Below are 21,737 nucleotides of genomic sequence, written 5' to 3' on the forward strand. Positions count from 1 at the left end.
GTGTAGTGGGATGCCGGCAAAGCCATTCCCCACATTAGCTCGCTGGAATCTCACATAAACAAATTACAAAAATACTTTTTCTGTAAAAGACTGTCTGAGAGTTCCCTAACTGTGCAGTGAAACCTGAGTGGGGCCTTGTTTATGTGTATGACAGAGTGTTTACATTGTCCTCCATTCCTATTCCATCAGATGGGGAGCAATTGGGCCTCTTACAGCTTCATTCCTGTACTACCTGTCGGTCAGGCTTCTGTTAGAAAAATGTGCTGCATCGGCGTGTGTATAAGTGAGAAAGGACAACTGGTAGAGAAAGCATTTTTTTTATTATTGCTAGTCCTATTTGTTTAATTTTATTGTTTGGGTTTTGGAATCCTTCCTCTAAGCTGCAATTGATCGAGGCCATCCCAGACAATCCTGAAGTCCGACACCCACAGTGAGTGATGCTGTTCAACTTCTAACGCTAGTCGGGTGAGGAGGAGGAGGAGGACCACCCAGCAGTGGATCCAACGTAGCTGCAGGGATGAAGCTTTGCAGCGGATGCACTCTGACAGGCGAGACCCCGCCTGGTTAGAACACTGAAGTGGAAAACTGTGGCACAATGGTACCTATTGATGACTGCTGCTAGATTTGAATCTCCCATGCCCGCCTCTGCTCCTTTGAGACCAATGGCGAGATACAGAGGTATCTCATATCCACTTCTGTCATATTTAGGCTGTATGAATCTGGTACGTAGAATTTTGAAGATACAAAACATTGACTGCACAAGAGCTTTTTTGCCTAGAATGTCGCTGACGGTGGATTGAATAGAATAGAATTATGCATCAGATCACCAAGAAAACAGACAAAACAATTATTGGCTCGCTTTTAGTCACATCAAACACTGAGTCAGTGGCCCTGAGCCATGTAAGAAAAGAGGAACCAGAGAGAAAAACAGATTCAGCGGCACAAGTTCAATAATTCAAAGCAACCGTTTTAAAAGTGGAAGCTTGGGGATGAACATGAAGAAATCCATTCTAATCTGAACATTCCAATCTACTTTTAACATTATACCCCGGAGGTACGCACCAAAGCTGTGATATAGCGTCTAAACCAAGGTTCATGGAGTCCTTTAGCTATTACTCACAAACTAGTCCAAAATCAATTTTCAACCGCGATGGATCCTATCCCAAGTGACGTTGCGTGAGAGGCAGAGTATACCTCGAATAAATCACCAGTCAAGGTAGGATACTAGGGTTGGACTGATATGGATTTTTGTATGCCGATATTTGCCAGTAAAAAAATAACATTAGAATATACAGACTAGGATAGAAACAAAATGTATTGCATAAAATAACCCCTCCCCAAAATGCATTGCAACGGGTGTCAATCATACGCAGATTTTTGCTATTTGCAGTTAGGCCTGGTTGCCTTTTCCGCGGGAGTCAACTGTAAATATATGGTGAAAAGAATCTTTCCCTTTAATGTTTTACAAATAGGCTTCTTGGCCGATAATAGTCAGCTGATTTAATAAGCCGGGCCTTATTTATTTTTATTTTTTTACAATGTACCATGTGGCCGAAACAGCAAACAAGCTAAAAGAATTAAAACCGTCTTCAGTTTCGAGCCTAAAGGAGAAACTTATTCCACAGCCTTAAGACTTGAAACATTTCACAACACTTGTCATGTGAAGTCATCAGCAATAGGCCCGTGGCCTACTTTTTGATGTTTGAAGCTCAGTTTCATCAGAGATTTTGCTGGTTTGAAAAGCTCACTGGCACCACAGTCGAGATTCTTGAAGAAGAGACAATTCTAATTAATGACAGATCCAATATTGAGGAAGTTTTTTTACTTTGACAAATGGTCCCGCAGCACTTTAATTTTTTACAAGCCTCCAACATGCAGACGATGTTTGGAAGAGTGTTGGGCTAGCACGAGACATAAACTGCAACCAACTGTTAGGCTTAATAAGCGATCCGGCTCGCATGTTGAGTGGCGGTCACACACTTGCTGATGGTGATCGTGAATGTTGCTGATATGTACAGCATCTTGAGTTTTACAATAGTACTTTAAAAAATGAGCAAAACAAGGAATCCTCTGGATACATTTAAAATGCCTTTAATGTCACAAAATGGACAAAAAGCAGCCCAATGTGTTTCAGCCATAGTGGCCTTCCTCAGTTTTGTTTACAGTATACTCTTATACTATACCAAAAGAGCACCTCTGGTTCAAACATTTTTTCCTTGGAGGTCCAGGAAGTGAGCTTCTTCTCTTTAATACTTAACTAAGTATATTTTTAATTATATATGCATCTGTGGCTAATAAAGTGAAGCATGGAGAGTCTTGTTTCTTTATTTCTCACCCAATAAGTCTCTGAACTACCGAGGGCTCCTATCACACTTTAATTTTTCATTTTATTATTTTATTTTTTGGGGTGAATTTTTGTTTCAGTCATATTCAGCTGTTTTACTCAAGTCTGTAGGCAAACTGTACGTGAAACTGTGTTGTATTTTTTTAGCGCTTTAAAGTTCATGGGCTTTGATTCCTTTTTTATTTTCTTCTGCCTCTAAATCCTTTTCCCTCCTTCAATCAGTCATCCTTTTGTAGATAACTTTTCCCTCACGCCATCCCACTGCGCATACTTCTTTGCACACTGCACTTTTTTTTTTGGTCATCCTACCATGCATACTTTGCACGTGCAGACTCAGACACACACGGTGCGGCTTCCAAGTAGTGCCTCCACAGGTGCGAGGATCTCCTCAGGGAAGAGCTTTTGTGAGCTGCCATCTCCATAAGATCACAAACCACACTTGTAATCCGGTCAGGATGTTTTTTTTATCCATTTCTCTTTCTTCAGCACACACACACACACGCGCACACGCGCACACGCGCACACACACACACACACACACACACACACACACACACACACACACACACACACACACACACACACACACACACACACACACACACACACACACACACACACACACACTCACTCACTCACTCACTCACTCACTCACTCACTCACTCACTCACTCACTCACTCACTCACTCACTCACTCACTCACTCACTCACTCACTCACTCACTCACGCACGCACGCAATCACGCACACACGCGTGCACAGCATAGTAAAAAATCCATACATCACCTAATCAATACTGGATATGACCAAGATTGTACTGAGTGCCTATAAACCCCCCAAAAATATTATCCACCACCGTGTTCTCCATGAACCTTTTTTCATCAAATATGGGTATGAAAACTAACTCTTTCACTACCATTGACAACAATAGATGTCAAAGATTTTTTTTTTTTTTTAATAATTTAAATATTTTGAATTATTATTTTCTGTCCGTTGGTAGTCGTGTTGGTTCTGTCAAACTGTATCCAACACATACAAACCCAAATTCATAAATTTAAGTTAGCAATCTTAAAACTAAATTGATAGTCTTGGGAACTTTACCAACGTGAATACACAGTCAAGGTCTGTCACAAAGTACAAGAGGTGATGATTTAATTGAAATGTTGATAGGATGGAGCATCCTCATGCTACTGATGACCCACACAAGTATGCACAGATCCAGTCTCAGGAGCACAAGAATTAATAACAGAGGAGTGATAAATCACTCCCTCCCTTGCGTGCGGCTGTATCTTAGTGTGTGTAATAGGTGTGTTGTGGGTGGGGATGAGGAGCTTACTTGGGCAAACATCAAACGCACATCAGATGTCTGAACACACATCAAAAACTTTGATGAAGAGGATGATGAAAAATTCCAAAGATTTAATTATTAGAGGTCTGTGAGCTGCAGTGACAATTAGCACACTTGCTGTCAGTGTACAAGTGTTGCTGAGTTTCACTCCTCTCGTGGTCAAAGTGGTGGGACGACATTTGACCTCAAAGACTGATGATGCGGACAGCGGGATGAGGGATGGCTTCAGTCGGACACTTCGTCTGACCCCTAGTCCATGGCTCAATGGTCACCAAAGATTTACTTGCCAGCATGGGGCTGCATCCCATGTGCGCTCTGTGCCCGATGGAGCAAAGCAGCCCCAAAAGCCCCAAATCTAAGAGAACCTCCTCACAGTAGGGATAGGGTGGTCATTTTTTAGTACGTACGTCTGAATGTATTAATACATATATGAATGAATGAATGAAATGAACTACCGTATTTTCCGCACTATTAGGCGCACTTATAAACTTAAAATGTACTCAAAATAACGCAGTGCGCCTTTTTAAAAATTTGTTAATTTATTCAACGTTTTACCAGGTAAGCCAATTGAGAACACTTTCTCATTTACAATGGTGACCTGGAGGCAAGATGTATGACGTGTCTTGCCCAAGGACACAACATGTGACTGTGACAGAGCTAGGATTGAACCGCCAACCCTCCGGTTACTAATCGATCCGCTATACTGCCTGAGACACGGCCGTCACACTTATAATGCAGAGCGCCTTATATATGGATCAACTGATGAATTTGAATCTGGTACAGCGCTCTACCAAAATGTTTCAGTACGTTTTAGTACGACTAGTAAATTACAAGGTCGAATCGCTTTCAGCATTACGGCAACCGTGGCAGTCACAGTGAACAACCCCCCCCCTCACCGCAGCACATAGACACCAAAGCTAAGAAGCTAATCAACGCATTACGCATCAACGCACGCACTCGTGTTTTTCTTTTAAACTAAAGAAAGTTTATGACCAGCAAAAGTGAGTGGGGTTGCTTGACCAAGTAAGAAGCCAAACGTATCACGTTCATACGAAAAGGGAGCTGGACTTTACCTCATTGACTGGGTTGACATTCCCTTTAGCACAGCACCATCTAGTGGATGCATACCGCAACCCTCGCAAACCCCAGTTTGATGCAGTAGCTTCTATTATATGCGTCTTTTAATCCGATGTACCCTATATATGAAATAATTTCTAAAATAAAAATTTCACCGGAGGTGCACCTTATAATCCAGTGCGCCTTATAGTGCAGAAAATATGGTACTAAAATCTACAGGATTCTCTATGAACTGAGGTGGAGTCCAAAAATAAATTTACATGGCATAAGTACACTATAAAATTACAAATAAAATAACAAGTAAAGTAAATAAATAAATAAATAAATAAATAAATAAAATAAATTCACATGCCATAACTACACCACAAGTGCAAGTAAATGATCTCAACCTAAGCACATAATCCAACAAAATCAACTCACATTAAAACATGTTTGTTTGCTAAATAAGGGAACTGATTGGTTCTTATCAATTCTAAGGAAATAATAATAATGTTCCTGGCAGGTGGCCTATGAACAGCTAATCATAGACCCTGTTATTCCATCCATGTCACTTAAAACGGACCAATGCTTCTAATTATGTCACAATGAAAAATACTTTGCCCAAAAAAAAAAAAAAAATGTCTTTAGAAAATTGTAGAAATTTTGGTTAGTATTACATAACACTGAGGCTTGGGTTTAATTTACCATTTACTTTTATGGCTGTTTGACTGATTGTCATAGTTAAGATAATCACTCAAGGGTAATACTTGGAAACAAAATGGTCTTAGAAATATGCGATTTTGTTAAAAATGTCACTAGTTTTCATGCTTGTGGTCACAGTAGGGATTGGAACTACCCAGGACTGTAAAACATCCAGCATTTATTTGACCGCCAAACAATGTCTTGTTTTCAACAACATCACCACATGCCCTCCTCAGCAAGCAGCACTGACATGTGCAAAACTGACTGCTCATCTTTGATGTGAACAAGACACTCGATGGAAATGACAGCAGGTTTGCTAAAGCATTACGACAACAGTATAATTGATTAAAAAAAAACGGACAAGCAATTTAGCTTTCAAGGTCCAATCTATCGAGTTTCCCCATGATCTTAGAAAATGGACTCTGAAGTAAATGCAGTACCACTCAATTAAAAAAACAAGAAACAATGATGTAGCCTTTTCTTGTGTCCATCGGTTTTATTGACTGGTTTTTGTAGAGCTTCGGGTTGGTTTTGATAAAACAGGAGCCCTTGGGTCGAGCCAATCAGATTGAGGCTTAAAGCGAGCAAAACAATTTCCTTGACACCAACTAAAGTGCATTCCAGAATATTAAACAGCACTGACAGTCCCTTTCGCAATGAAGGCGCTTTGCGGCCTCCTTCTACACACACGGGTGGAATAATTACAAATGTCCATATGTGGACACACAAATGCTACATTCAGTAAAATACAAAACAAAACAAAAAAACCCCCTTTTTGACTTGTTTTTGCCAGAACAAACCCGTCCCCATTAGAAAAGCCTCTCAGCTTCTTTCTCTCCATTCAGTACAAACAACTTTACGGTGGGATAAAAGCATAATGTTTCCAGAGAACCTCTCCCCCCACACTGCTTCACTTTTTGGCTCCAAGTTCTCCTCCGCTTTTCACTCCACCCCTCCTCTAGCGTACTATGCTCTGCCCAAAAGGGCATTCTTATTTCATTAGAGTAGGGGGTGTCTTGGAGGCCAAGAGGGTAAACAAAACCTCTGTAATCACCAGCAGGGCATAGGCACCCAACGAGCCAATCAGCATCCAGTGCTCTGACAAACATCCACAACTATGATACCTGGATGCTCCAAACAACTTTGCCAATTCCAATCTCAAAGCTCACATTGTGTGGAATCCAAATGGTGGCCTCACATTGGGAGTCAAGGGAGCGCCTGAAAAAAAAAACCTGAATGCCTGCAGCTCAGACGGTGATGTCCGCAAAGACACAGCGAACCCTAGCTATTTCGCTGTCTATTTGGCTATCTATGCTGTCATCTCTGTTTGTTCATATTAGGTAGGGCTCACTCAGGGACAGGATATGGGGATTAGGTCCGGCCTTATTGCGCTGTAGCTACACACCACTAAATAGCTCCCATCTGTTCTTCCATAAAGGGCGGCTAACGCACGTTAGCTGCGCTCGCATTGCATACTGCCAGAACAACAGCAGTGGATAGATGAACTGCGCTGATATTGCTAGCCACAACACCACTCTGCGCTAAAGGCTAATGTGCCTGGCTTATTGTATTAGATCGGGATAAGAAGAGCCAATACACACACGTTAATACACACACCAACCGGCGTATCTGATTCAAGATACCGTAGCAGCTGGCTACGCCAAGACTCAGAATCCTACGTTTACCTTGAAGGAATACATATTAGAGGGTGGCCGAAAGAAAAACCGGAGGTGGAAAGAAACGGATGGGAAAAAAAGATGGAGAGATGGAAAGAGGGAGAATTGGAGCAGTGTGGTCGTTCCTGACGGTGAATCCCGACACTGCTGACACATGGACTACATTACAGGCTGCTCGGGTACCGACCGTACTGTACGTTGTGCTTGGAAAGGCTCTTGTGCACAAATACACACAAGACTAAAGCTATCGTGGCTACACTGTGGAAAGACAAACCATTTGCTCCAACACACTAACAGATTTGTAATCCCTTAAAGCACCATCGGGGCAAAGTGTATAATGACTAAGTCACTGAGGTTAGAAAGACAATCCGCTTGTGATGGTCCACCTGTGGATTATTGGTGGGAATTAATGACATTCATTGGAAAGTATGAGTCGAGCAAGCCGCCCGCTATTTGCTTCACTTGCCACATAAAAACGTGGGCACCCTTCTTCTCAGCCCTGCATCTCTTCATCCATGTTACTTGCCATATTAGCGCCAAGGAAACCATAGCACAGGCCTCTTTTAGCACGTCTGTGTTGAAAGACATCTTGAGTCCATGGGGGGGCTTCGATATAAAGCTCCCACAACAGGAATTACCCTTTATGACTCTGCATTCTTCATTTTATGCTTTTTCAGCTTGCAGTCTTAAATAACATCAGGACTGTTCAGCGTTGTATTGTAATTAACTACCCCACGCACGGAAACACAACTAGGTGGGGTGGCATGGTAAAATTTTACTATGGCTGAAGAAAGGCAAGAGTTGGGTTAAGACTGACTTGTCCATCTCTGGTTTGTGTCACTGTGTCGTTTTTATCACCACTGGACCCACATGAGGCTGCTTAGTGCATTTCGATCTAATAGCGCACAGTTGCCCATATAACCACGCAGACAGCGAACGGAAAGCACTTTCAAGAACCAGCACATATACCTTCACCATAAAGGCAGCTGTAAATCCCTGAATGCCTTTTAGTGGAAGGAACATTCATATGCAATGGGAAAGGTGCTGTTACACTCCCTTGCTCGGAGTCGGCTAATGGTGTAGTTACCGTAGCCAAATCTATGTTGCCGACCAGTGATCATGCTAGCTTACTTTTGTGTGAATAAATCATGAATGCATGAGTCCTGGATATACAAGTTTGGGTACTCACTTTATTTGCAATCTTCCAACGATGGCGCCAAATCATGCCCAAATGCCCTCTTCATCCTCCTGGTTATGAAAACAGGAGGTATGATACATCAATGTCAGTGAATCATTTTAAAAGCACACTTTCATTGCATCATGTGCAAAACATTTTTGAAAATAGCCCTTTTCACAATGTGACCTTCTTGAGTTGAGCGATGGTGACAATCTTGGTAAACTCTTACTAAAATTGCCTTAGTATGCAACATGCGAGCAAGCCAAAATGCTAAATGTTAGTATGCAGCAACTAGCTGTGACGTACCCTCTAAACACACCCAGACCTATAAACACTCATTCTGTCACGTGCTGGTGCCTCCTGCGACGGGGCCACGCCCCCCTGTCAGTGGGATCACCGTCACCTGCCACGGTTTCATGGACAGCGCTATATCAGCGCCGCCAGCGCAGACCCGAGTGCCAGTCTGTCCCTTGATGCTGCTTTGCTCATCAATCCCAGAGAGAATTGACTCGTTTGACTACTCGAAACCCTCGCAGAATCGTTGTCCTCTCCAGCCCGATCGCCGCTCCAGCGCCAGCTGTTCCCATCATCCCCTTCAAATAAAGTCCGTCGTTACGCACTTGGCTGTACTGTCCGATCCTTAACAGTACAGACTGGCCAACACGATGCAGTCAGCGAACGACGAGACGGCATTGGGCCGACTGGAGCGAGCCGAGACCGTCATCAGCAGCCTGTCCGCCGACATCCGGAACCTGATCGAGGTTGGTCAGCAACAACAGCTGCAGCAGCAGGAGATGGCCCAAGCCCTCCAGAGACTGTCGGTGGCTGCGTCCCCGGCTGTCACGGCACCCCCGCACCGCCCGTCTGCCGAGGCCAGGAGGCTCGTGGACGTCCCGGAGCCCCGCCTCGGCAACATCGAAAAGTTCAACGGCGATCCCAAGCACGTGAGGGCGTTTGTGACCAACTGTCGCATAATGTTCAGCCTCCAGCCCGTCACGTTTGCCTCAGAATCAGCCAAGGTCGGTTTCGTTCTAACCCACCTCACGGGCGAGACGCGGCTATGGGGTTTGGCAGAGTATGAACGGATGGCCCCGGCATGCGATTCCTTCGACGCTTTCGCAGAGGAATTGCTCTTCCTTTTCGACCTGGGATCCGCCGCCGAAGACGCCGCCGAGGAACTGGCGACGCTGCGTCAGGGTAGCCGATCGGTCGCGGAGTACGCCCTTAAATTCCAGACGTTGGCCGGCAGCAGCGGATGGAACGCGCCAGCGCTCGTTAGCACGGTCCTAAACGGCCTCGCGGATTATATGAAGGACGAACTGGTGTCTTACGATCGCCCGCGAACCCTGAGGGGCGCGATGGACTTGGCGGCCCGAGTAGACCGGCGGATCCGGACGCGGCGGCGCGATCGGGAGAGGAGGTCCCCGCGGAATCCGCGTGGCCACATTCCTCCGTCTGCTGGGGACCCGCCCACCACTCCACCCGCCGAGCCCATGGATCTGGGAGGGGCTCGGGTCCCCTCGGAGGAGCACCGTCGACGCCTCTCGCTGGGCTTGTGTTTTTACTGTGGGGAAGGGGGCCATCGGGTGGCGGGGTGCCCGCTAAAAGGCCGGAGCTCACGCGGCGTCGGGGGATCCGCGTGAGCTCGACCAGCACCGGCTCTCCCAGTCCCAGCACGCTCACGCTGCAGGCACGTGTCCAGCTTGCGGCGGGCGACCAGAACGTGGCAGCCTTGGTGGATTCCGGCGCGGAGGGGAACATCATGGACATTAGCCTGGCGCGTCGGTGGGGTGTCGGCTTCCTCCCTCTGAGCCCGTCCATTCCCGCGCGTGCCATTGATGGCCGCCTGATTGGCGAGGTGGCTTTCGTGACGGAACCGGTTAAGGTACTGCTCTCCGGCAATCACCACGAGACCATCCAGTTTTTTCTTCTTTCCCTCCCAGGACAGCAGCTCATCCTGGGGCACCCTTGGTTGCGGCAGCACAACCCGGTGCTGGACTGGGAGGTGGGGGTTGTACGGCAGTGGAGCGAACGCTGCCATCAAGTGTGCCTGAAGGCGGCCACCAGCCCACTCGGCAGAGCCCCGCCCAGGTACAGTCCCGACATCTCCAATGTCCCAGCAGTTTATCACGAACTCAAGGAGGTTTTTAGTAAAGCCAGGGCCGCTTCCCTTCCTCCACACCGGTCCTACGATTGCGCCATCGACCTGTTGCCCGGCACCTTCCCTCCCAAGGGACGCGTCTACTCCCTGTCCGCTCCTGAGCGCCGGGCTATGGAGGAGTACATCCGGGAGTCCCTGGCAGCCGGCATCATACGGCCGTCCTCTTCACCTGCGGGAGCGGGGTTTTTCTTCGTGAAGAAGAAGGAGGGCACGCTCCGCCCGTGTATCGACTACCGGGGAATAAACGCAATCACCGTAAAGAACCGATACCCTCTGCCTCTTCTTTCTTCCGCCTTTGAGAGCCTTCAGGGTGCCACCATCTTCACCAAGCTGGATCTTCGCAACGCCTACCACCTGATCCGCATCCGGGAGGGAGACGAGTGGAAGACGGCTTTCAACACCCCGAGCGGACACTACGAGTACTTGGTGGTTCCGTTTGGGCTCACCAACGCCCCAGCAGTTTTCCAGTCGCTGATAAACGACGTGTTACGAGACATGCTGGACAAATTTGTGTTCGTTTATTTGGACGACATCCTCATCTTCTCCCGCTCGCTTCCTGAGCACATCAAGCATGTTCGGGCGGTGCTGCGACGCCTCCTAGAGAATTCGCTCTACGTGAAGGCAGAGAAGTGCGAGTTCCACACCTCCTCTGTCAAATTCCTCGGCTACATGGTGCGTGAGGGATCCATCGAGATGGACCCTGGGAAGGTGGAGGCGGTCACGTCATGGCCTGTTCCCGAGACACGCAAGCGGCTGCAACAATTCTTAGGTTTCGCGAACTTTTATCGCCGTTTTATCCGTGGATACAGCACGGCGGCCGCGCCACTCACCGCCCTTACCAGCCCCGCCTCTCCATACAAATGGACAGAACGGGCAGAACAGGCATTTCAGGAGCTTAAGAGGAGGTTCACATCCGCTCCCATCCTCAGAGTTCCCGATCCCGACAGACAGTTCGTGGTCGAAGTGGACGCCTCGAACGTGGGTGTCGGGGCGGTGTTGTCTCAACGCAGCCGCCAAGACGATCGTCTCCACCCGTGCGCCTTCTTTTCTCGCCGTTTGTCAGCCTCAGAACGGAACTATGACATCGGTAATCGGGAGCTCCTCGCCGTCAAGTTGGCTTTGGAGGAGTGGCGACATTGGCTGGAGGGCGCCACCACTCCGTTCATTGTCTGGACCGACCACCGCAACTTGGAGTATCTGAGATCGGCCAAGAGACTGAACGCGAGACAGGCACGGTGGGCTCTGTTCTTTGACCGGTTTGAGTTCTCTCTTTCCTACAGACCGGGTTCCCGTAACGCGAAGGCGGACGCCCTGTCGCGTTTGTTTCCTGGTGGGGAGGAGGGACAGGGTCCGCCTCCCACTATCCTCCCGAGCTCGGTTCGGGTGGCGGCTCTTACATGGGAGATCGAACGCCAAGTGGAAGCCGCATCACGCGATCAACCCGGCCCCAGCAACTGCCCGGAGGGTCGCCTGTTCGTCCCTGAAGGCCTGCGATCGGCCGTGCTGCAATGGGCGCACGACTCACGCCTGGCCTGTCATCCCGGCGCTGCACGCACGAGGTACGTGGTGGCACAGCGTTTCTGGTGGCCCACCTGGCAAGTGGACACCAGCGACTACGTCAGAGCCTGCTCAATCTGTAACCGCTACAAGACGCCTACTCGTCCTCCGGCCGGGCTGCTTCAACCCTTGCCGGTTCCCCAGCGTCCCTGGTCTCACCTGTCGATCGACTTTGTCACGGGCCTCCCCCCCTCAGAGGGAAACACGGTGGTCCTCACGGTGGTAGACCGTTTTAGCAAGATGACGCATTTCATCCCTCTGCCTAGGCTCCCATCTGCGAAGCAGACAGCGTCCATCATGGTGCGGGAGGTGTTTCGTCACCACGGTCTCCCACGAGACATCGTGTCAGACCGAGGACCTCAATTCACTTCCACCTTCTGGACGGAGTTCTGCCGACTCCTCGGCGCCACGGCCAGCCTCTCCTCGGGGTTTCACCCTCAGTTCCACGGTCAAGCGGAGCGCCTGAACCAGGAACTGGGCAGGTCTCTCCGATGCATGGCCGCCGGAGACCAGCGCGGGTGGGTCCAACAGCTTCCCTGGGTAGAGTACGCTCACAATTCCCTTCCCAGCTCGGCCACGGGACTTTCGCCTTTCCACTGCGTCTTTGGGTACCAGCCACCCTTGTTCGCCCACCAGGAGCGTGGTGCGGCGTGCCCGTCGGCCCAGGCTTGTGTCCGCCGTTGTCATCGTGCCTGGGCGAGGGGCCGGGCCACTCTTCTCCGCTCTGTTTCAGGCTACGCCCGCCAGGCGAACAAGCACCGGACGCCGGCTCCGGAGTACAGAGTGGGGCAGCGTGTGTGGCTCTCGACGCGGGATTTGCCGCTGCGAGCGGGATCCCGCAAACTGGCGCCCCGCTTTGTTGGACCGTTCCCTATCCAGAAGGTGATTGGCCCGGCCGCAGTCCGTCTGCGCCTTCCAGACTCCATGAAGGTTCATCCCACGTTCCACGTGTCCCGTGTGCGGCCCATCCATGAAAGCGCGTTGGCGCCGGCGCCCGTTCCGCCGCCGCCCCAGCTCGTCGATGGGGGCCCGGCTTACGCTGTCCGCTCCCTGCTCCGATCGCGGCGGCGTGGTCGAGGCCTACAATACCTCGTGGACTGGGAGGGTTATGACGACGCGCACCACTCCTGGATTCCGAGCCGCTGGATACTCGACCGTTCGCTCATCACGGAGTTCCATCGCTGTCATCCGGACCAACCGGGTGCTCGGCGCGGGCGCCCGAGGAGGGACGGGGGGACCAGGGGTGAGGGTCCAGGGTGGTCTTGCCCACCGGTACCGGGGTCTTCTGCCCCCGCGCCCGCCGATCCTGCGTCTGGCGAGGTGTCGGACGCTTCAGCGGTGTGCTGACCCCTCCACCTGGCCACCCGGAGTATTGCCTTCCTTTTAGTTTTTTTTTTTGTTTGTTATTTTCGGTTCCTGGGGACGTCGGGAGCCGTCCCTTGTGGGGGGGGTTCTGTCACGTGCTGGTGCCTCCTGCGACGGGGCCACGCCCCCCTGTCAGTGGGATCACCGTCACCTGCCACGGGTTCATGGACAGCGCTATATCAGCGCCGCCAGCGCAGACCCGAGTGCCAGTCTGTCCCTTGATGCTGCTTCGCTCATCAATCCCAGAGAGAATTGACTCGTTTGACTACTCGAAACCCTCGCAGAATCGTTGTCCTCTCCAGCCCGATCGCCGCTCCAGCGCCAGCTGTTCCCATCATCCCCTTCAAATAAAGTCCGTCGTTACGCACTTGGCTGTACTGTCCGATCCTTAACACATTCTGGCAGGTTAAACACACAGACGGACACATTCTCCCACACAAACAATCAAGAGTGCCATGTGCAATTTCTCACAGATCTAAAGAAAGTAACTCGTTAAAAAAAAAAAAAAAACAGAGAAACAACCTAAAAGAAAGGGTTGTGCAATTCAGATTTTGATAAACACTAAGAATGTTTTCTATTTCCTTCAGGGCCTGCTGCCAAGTGTCTGGCAGTGGAGCTGGCATGGCTAAATGAAAACAACATGGACACGAATACGCCTGTCAAAGCGCACACACTTCCTGCTGAGCCTCAGAGCTGGCTTATATCTCAGGAGGATAAACGCATTTCCAGTGCTTGTCTCCATCAATTATATTTCACCTGTACCTTGTCAAATCACAGTGTAATATGGCTTTAGGTACTCTGACGACTGATTGCAAACATCAGCGATAATTTTGTGTTGTTAGGGGCCGAAACAATTTTGCATCAGTTTTTATTTCACAACTGTTTGGTGTGACCTGAGCTCGATGCTAGCTATGTGAGAGTCTTATGAACTAATCAATAAATATGGTTACGCCACTCCAGGAATTGTTGATGGGAAGCAAAAAGAATGATGGGAAGTGTAGTAGACCATGGTGAAGAATAACAAACAGAGTCATGAATCATCGAGATGAAAGAGAGAAATAAAAGGAGGTGTGGAGTCTTGTGTTTGAAGGCAAAACAGTCTGAATGTCACACAAGTCCCTGCGCTGAGACTGCTTGACCTGACATACCCCATCAGCACCACACACACACACACACACACACACACACACACACACACACACACACACACACACACACACACACACACACACACACACACACACACACACACACACACACACACTCACTCACACCTACACACACACCGTCGCGCGCACACAGTAACACACACACACACACACAGACAGACAAATAGTTGCTCCTTTGGGGCTTTGTCCTAACCTTGGGGTGAAAGAGCAGATATGAGGAAAAGCCACATGGTGATAGGCTGACCTCTGTCAAGACTTTCTGTTGTTTTTAAAGTGCGTGTGCCTTACACAAGCGCTAAATGGTAACGACTTGCCCAAATAACGGGCTGTGAGACCGTGGCTTGGGAATAGATGCCAATTTTGGATTTTGGTTAATAGTTACAAATAGTTATCAATGCTAAATACCATATATCATAATATTATACAATCAATACATTTAATTCAAAATGCAGCAATGCAAATGGGCATATTCATATTCAGTCCTCAGCCGAATCTTGAAGGACAATCCCCTATTTTTCATATTTGTCTCCACTTTAGTCAGCAGTTTCAGAACCATTTAATCAATTTTGAAATATTTAAACCGCATATCAAATCAGACAAGGATATTTTGGCTCACGGATATCCCCAGGTATTCACTGTAAACTTCCAAAAAGTCATTCATACTTTATCTTCACTGTTTGGGCTCCACATGTCAAAGCTTTGAGATATTCTACTGCATTCTTAATGCCATGCAAAATAAAATGCATTACAATGTATCATATAGTGAATGAAAATGTAATATTTAACAGAATGTTACAGTTTGTGTTCGGATAAACGCCAAAGTGATGCAAGCACTCAAGTGCTGAATGCTGTCATGTTGCTATGAGGTACGGCATGATATTCAAACAGACACAATTAGTCTTGCCTCAGGTCTGTCTGGTAATGATCACCAGACTGGAAAAAAGTAGGTCATGAAATAATTTCATAATTTCAACTAATGTCATGTACAAATCCAAAATTTGTCAACTTTAAATGAGAAGAACACAATTAGAGAAGTGTTGTCATCGTGTGGTTAATAAAAATGTGAACTTGATACCGATGTGTGTTGACGTGGCCATTTAAACTGACCTGGTCCATCGGGGATCTGTGGTTGGGATGCAGGGGTCCTCTCGGGTGGCTTCTGTGATGTACATTTGCCGAGTGCTGCAAGTGGACAGAATGGTGAGGATGATGTTGAGGGTGGACGCGTTCCTCTTCATAGTTATCCGCCATCATCTTCATTCTGCTCTGAGTCTGCCAAAAAATGAGAACACAAAACAATTGGGCTATCAGGCTGCTGATGAGCCTTTCTCCAGGGTAGAACATGTCGAAAGCTATCAAAGAGGTAAAAAGTAGCAGTGCTGACAACACTTGACAGGTGATATGTTGGCTAAGTCAAAGTGCCTGATGGAAACACCATAAGTCTGTCAAATATCATCCATTTCACAGAGTACCACTTAAAAGGATAAGACAAACGGCAGTGAGGAAAGTTACTGAGCGTTGTACGAAGCCTGAGGCTGCAGACGTTCTCGCCCTTGCGTTTTAAATTCCGGGGCCTAGAAATTATGCTCAAGTATCTGTCGTTCTGGCTGCCTAAAAATGGCATTCCTGAAAGTGTTTGTGTAAGAAAGTGTTTAACGTTTCTGCACCCAAGAGAGATAACAGCCTGTACTGATGGACGTTAGGCTGGCTTGTGTGAAGTCCGTCTGGGAGATAGACATTGATAGAGTGGGTGCAGATGTATTGACAGATTCAACTCTGCTGAAAATACTTCCCCCGAGTGTAGCGCTCAGACCTGACGGTGCAATCGTGTTGAGGCTGAAGAGGATTCAAAGACAATATATCAGCACATCTGTAATCCAAAATGGAGTCGCATTTGTTGAATTAAAAGAGAGTCCGGCGGTCGAAACAGCCCAGGGACTCAGCTGCTGAGATAAGCAGCGAGTGCCTAATGACTGAGGAAATGAGGCAGGCGGGATCACAAGAGAGGATGTGGCTCATATTAAAGAGCTTGAGCCATTCAAATGGAGGAGAGCCACTTAGATAAGGCCAGAACCTCGACACCATAGTCAGGGGTAAAAGGGATGAGGAGTAGGAAGGATCTCATAGAGATCAGGAAGTGGTTAAAGACTAGATTGAAGTTGGCCCTCCTTCCTGACCTCAGGTGTTGACACTCCCGGGCGTGACTGGGCGGGGCAACAGTTACACAGTGGACACTTTGGCAGCCATTGAGACAGGGACAATTAAAGTTGTCCATGTAAAGATAAATATTACAGACGAGGAACATCCTTTCATCAAGGCTGAACCATTCTATCATTGTCTTGTCAGGTCTGATTTGATTTTAGTCATCAAAGTTCAAGAATTACATTATAGTTCATTCAAGTTGTTATTACACTCTACAACTTTCAACAAGTAATCAAACTTTCAGGAATTACATTTGTTTTGCGCAAAATTCCTCAATGAAAAACCTAGATTGAAACAGATTTGAAACAGCATTCAGGCCTTAATGTGAATCGAGTGCGCGCAAACAGAATCAAGTAGCGCAACTGGCTGGGCAGATCTGATTTGCGCTACCACAACAGATCTCCCAACTGTTTGGCTATACGATGTATTAGCATGTGTATCAGAGTGCAGCTGTTGGTGTAAACATATCACTGCTCAGATCACAGCTGCACCCAAAGCTTGGGTCAAACCCGGACTAAATCTGAAGCTTAACCTGATTAGTACACAACTACATTAACACATGGAGACATGAAACGATTTGTGATGTACTAAACAACTGAGGAAAGTCTTGAACAAGTCTTTGAGCAGCGCTTTCTGCATTTGTTTAATCAGGTCTGTTTGTAGTGCATACGTGTGTGTGTGCGCGTGTGTGTGCGCATTCCTTCCCAACATGACACATTTTTCCCAGTCAGAGTAATTAAGACACAGTGACCCAGCTTCAAGCAGACCGATTGTATTACATTGGCTCCAGCTCATGGCGCACCTCTGAAAGGGCAAAATTCATCTTTCTACAACGGAGAGTCGCATTTTGTGTGGATGGATGATTCATTCAGTCTCTCAGTCCGAGAATGTAGATTCGGGTATGAGTAAAAATATATGGTTTCTCAGCTTTAAAGACTCACTAATGCTTGGCCATCTTTCACTCGGTTGAGAAATCCCACAAGGGGACATATTTGTTCTGAGTCTCCAGAGGAAGTCTAAACATTACACTTTCTATGTGTGTGTGAGTCAGTATGAGCGTTTGAACCTCAAAGGGGAACATGGATGTAAGAATGCAAGGTTGATCTTAGACTGTGACACACACAAACATGAACAAACGATATGCCCAAAGTGGTTGATGGAGAGGTCAGACAGGGCAGAGCTATCTGTAAATCTATCTGCTTCTCCAGATCCCTTTCTCCTTCGAGTCCCATAATTCTTTGGCATTTCCCGGTTACTTTCTTTCTACCATTTGCTATTGACAATCCGAGACGGGCAACTTATCCTTCACATATCTCAGTGGGTGCAAAGACAGTGTGCAGCGTGTTGGGAGATGTCTCATGAAAGAAAACGCAGAATCGTAAGAACCACTCTTAAGAACACACCATAATTTACGGACAATATGATTTTTCTTTGGTTGATTACAGCCCCAATCACAATGTTGCAAATCCCGCCCGCCCATCTCATCATATGCTCTAACCTCTGGAAAACACGATGAATGCAATGGTGATAAACAGATAATGAAGTTTCCCTGAAATCTCTTTAGTGCAGTGCCTGGCAATTGTTTACAAGGCAGAAACAAACATGTACGTAGGTGGGTGCATGTCTCCCGTTATATCTTTTGACTTTAAAATGCACCGCGTTTCCCAGAAAGGCCCTCTGATTCAGGACGCAGGCAGACTCCCTGTTGTTAGATCATTATTGTTAGTGTTCATTTGGGTTCCATCAGCCATGTGGTTTGATGAGAACCTAATAAACCGCATACCTCGGCTAGCGTTGGGCTGTACTGAACAAAAAAGGTCACTCTGGGAAATTGGTGATGACATTTAACATCTGTTAGGCCAGACAAGTATCAGACAGGACGCTTCGCTAATGACTCGTCATAAGTCAAAAGTTGTTCTGCGTTACAAAGAGCTAATTGCAAAAACACGACTGTAATATTGACTTTTGAGTGATCATTTGCCTTTTTTGTCTGAACGCAGAACCACAGCCCCTGCTCGGTTTGCCGTGTGATGACTGAGCGCAAAAATGTGGTTGGAGGCGGAGGAGCCAATTCTGTTTACAAGAAATTATTAACTTCTGTCTGTTCTCGGTTTAAAAGTACAAAGTTTGCCCGTGAGGCTGCTTTGCAGGCACGGCCCGGCCATCCGCAGCAGGTTCGAATTTGTCGTTCCGCTTTGATTTACAAAGCCACAATGTCCTAAATTGTGACCACAAGGCGAGTCTCCACATCATCCGCATGCCAGTCAGCCATTCCGACCACATTGGCTGTATGTCCGCCACATTTTTCAAACCTCTGTGGACTGTGTGCCGGTTGTACCTGCTGTTTGAGTTGGTGCATGAGGCAGTCCTTCTCCCGCTTTAGAGCCATCACCTCCTCTTGAGCTTTTCTCCGCTTCGAGGGAGACAACTCCAGAAGGGCTATGTTTGCATCTTTCTCACTGATAGCTGCCAGTAAAGCCTGCTGCCTGGGGGAAAGACATAGACATGGTTCAAACATACAGTTTTAAAAAGATGGACTATTCAGTTTAGTGGTGGCACCAACAAACATTTAGCAAGCCCTTTTAGGTACACAGATGTCACAGACGTCACATCAGATCTTTCCACATTTCCATTCCAGCCGTCTTTCAAGTGGTTTGCTAAATGGTCTGGTATCAGAGTGTGACTCACGGTCAGGTAATAACGAAATGAAGCCTAATCGAGGAGCATTGGGGGGGGCAATGACATCTTTCCTGTGTCACTCCCACTCAATTTGTACAAATACTGTGAGTGTCTACAGGTGCAGAATGACCAAGCGAAATCACACACAGACGGGCCGACATTCGAAACTACACCCACTATCCGGAGGAAATGACATCCCAAACCTATTCCATCAAATAAACTGGATGTTGTGAATCCAGCGATGACAAACACACCAGTCATCTACCTCGATGACGATGGACACAAACACGGAGTTGGTTGCTCCTTTTTAACTTCCTGTTCCAACCACTCTGCTATTACAGGAAGACTTTATACAAGATTTTAGTGTACCTCTGGGAATTGGTGAGGTTAGAGGACAACGATCTTGGATGGGAGAGCCTGTCTCACAATCTCTGTTTGATGGTGTTGCACTCAGGACATTCAAGTTGTTACGCAACAAACCCACCAAAGGATGCTCTATAGACATTGCTTTGTACACACGAGGTTTCTTCTTTGTTTCACAAATTTGTTCTTATGGGGATGTTTTTCCTTGCTCTGTTTTGCTATTTTGACCACGGAATGGCATTGATCAGTGTCAACTGTTGGCCTATGAAGCCATTTGAGACTCTTTTGCGATTAAGCACTATTGAAATAAACTATCCATCCAACCATCTATGTGTGCCAGTGGCTAGTGATAAATATTAGGCTTAAGAAGGGATTCTGGGTTGATTGATTACAGTAATCAAGAGTTGCCTTTTATTAAATTTGAACAAATAGAATCCCATCAGTTGAGAAATGTGACTGACGGGGCTGCGACAAGAAACGTCTACTGATGGATGTGGTGTCGCTTGCAACTGGGTCCAAATCCAAAGTTTTTTTTCTTTCTTTCCCAGTCGTGTTTACACGAATGGGGTCGCCGGTGGATTTTCCTGCAATCCAAAACCTTAGTAATAGTTCTAAATTATATATGCTCACAGACAAAAAAACAGCATCTGTTGATGATGAAGCTGTAACCTCCTTGACGGAGGTAATCAGGACCATGTCAATGGAAGGTAATGTGTGGCTTGAGTTTAGTGAAAGAGGAAGCGAGAGGGCACATTCAAATTGCACTTTGGGCTCAATTAAAAATTGACCTGCATTGGAGTGTTTTTATTCCATGATTTAAGTTCCCGCAGTAATAACCCAATTGCAAAAATAAACACACTGAGCCCCGACTAAAGTCTCGCTGGCCCGGGACTTTACATTTGGTGTTTTTAGTACAATTATCCTTGCGCCGCATCTGGATTCTCCCATTCAAGACCATTAATAGGCCGCTGTGTGTTTGTGTGCGCTCACATGGTTACTCCCATTCGTGCCAGTATTTGTGTGCGCATGGGTGTGTGTTCTGACATGTGGATCGGCGCGGCTAATCACACCATTAATCACGCAGCGGCTCTGACGTGACACTTTTCGTCTCCCCACACCTTGGCTGTTATTCCTTTTACTGCTCACTGTAATGGGAACGCGCACAAACGCGCGCACATACGGAGCTACGTTGCACTGGCCCATGTGCTTTCAAGTGAAACCCAGCCAGCACCAGACCACGTTTCAATAATGTGCCGGTGTCGTTAAAGTTTTACGATCTGAAAATGTTTGAGTAAATATGAGTAACTCAAGCCATGGAGACTATTCGCTACTAAATGGTCATCAAGAAAGACTGGTGGAATGTACTGTACAAAATTTTAGCTTTACAGTGCTGCGGATTTCAGAATCCAAAATGGCTTTAATCTTTTTTAAATGAATGATAGGCAAAAGCTAAGTGTCAGATTCAAACTCTTGAACGACCCTTCATTTCATCAAGCTCATCTTTCTATGTTTTCTGCATTTGAGCACAATTTAAAAAGCTTATCAACTCAAAATTTGAGAGGATTTACCTCCATACCAAATCTATTATTCTATTCAGCAATCCAGTCATGAGACTCACGTTGTGGAAGGCAAAAGAAAATCATGAGGTTAAAGCTTCGCAGTTTTGAAAGATAACTTGATCTTATCGGAGAACTCTTCCTCAAAACACAGATCCGTCTTTCTGACCTCCACTGAGTCGATTCATTTAATATTGCTACACAGCCGTAGCTCAAGATGTCTTTTAAATGGCTTGTAAAACGAAAAAAGAAAAACGTTTTTTACCAGTTAAAAATAGATTTATTGCAAAAAAGAAAATCATGATGTCATGCGTTCGTATGTAACAGCTTGACTATAACACATCTGGACCTTGTAAAGATTCAAGCGCATCGGGTTCATGCCC

General features: G+C 46.9%; 1 protein-coding gene across 6 annotated transcripts in view; it reads right to left on the bottom strand.

Annotated features, from left to right (window-relative positions):
* LOC148401394 (ERC protein 2-like) overlaps positions 1-21,737 on the bottom strand; it is a 118,437-nt gene that overhangs the window by 20,830 nt on the left and 75,870 nt on the right. For 3 of the 6 annotated variants that reach the window (XR_015853178.1, XM_088356562.1, XM_088356570.1), the window contains exons 13-15: positions 19,095-19,242; positions 15,662-15,826; positions 8,315-8,373 (exon numbers count right to left, since the gene is read on the bottom strand). Coding sequence is in view for 5 of the 6 variants with exons in the window: in XM_088356562.1 (XP_088212688.1) it covers positions 8,347-8,373; positions 15,662-15,826; positions 19,095-19,242 (340 nt within the window). In the remaining variant the exon portion in view is untranslated. The remainder of the gene's footprint in view (positions 1-8,314; positions 8,374-15,661; positions 15,827-19,094; positions 19,243-21,737) is intronic. The other 3 variants (XM_088356572.1, XM_088356547.1, XM_088356554.1) reach the window with 1 other exon arrangement.

Source organism: Syngnathus floridae, chromosome 2 (assembly GCF_059516105.1).
Source record: "Syngnathus floridae isolate MCC-2025c chromosome 2, RoL_Sflo_1.0, whole genome shotgun sequence".
Lineage (NCBI taxonomy): Eukaryota > Metazoa > Chordata > Actinopteri > Syngnathiformes > Syngnathidae > Syngnathus > Syngnathus floridae.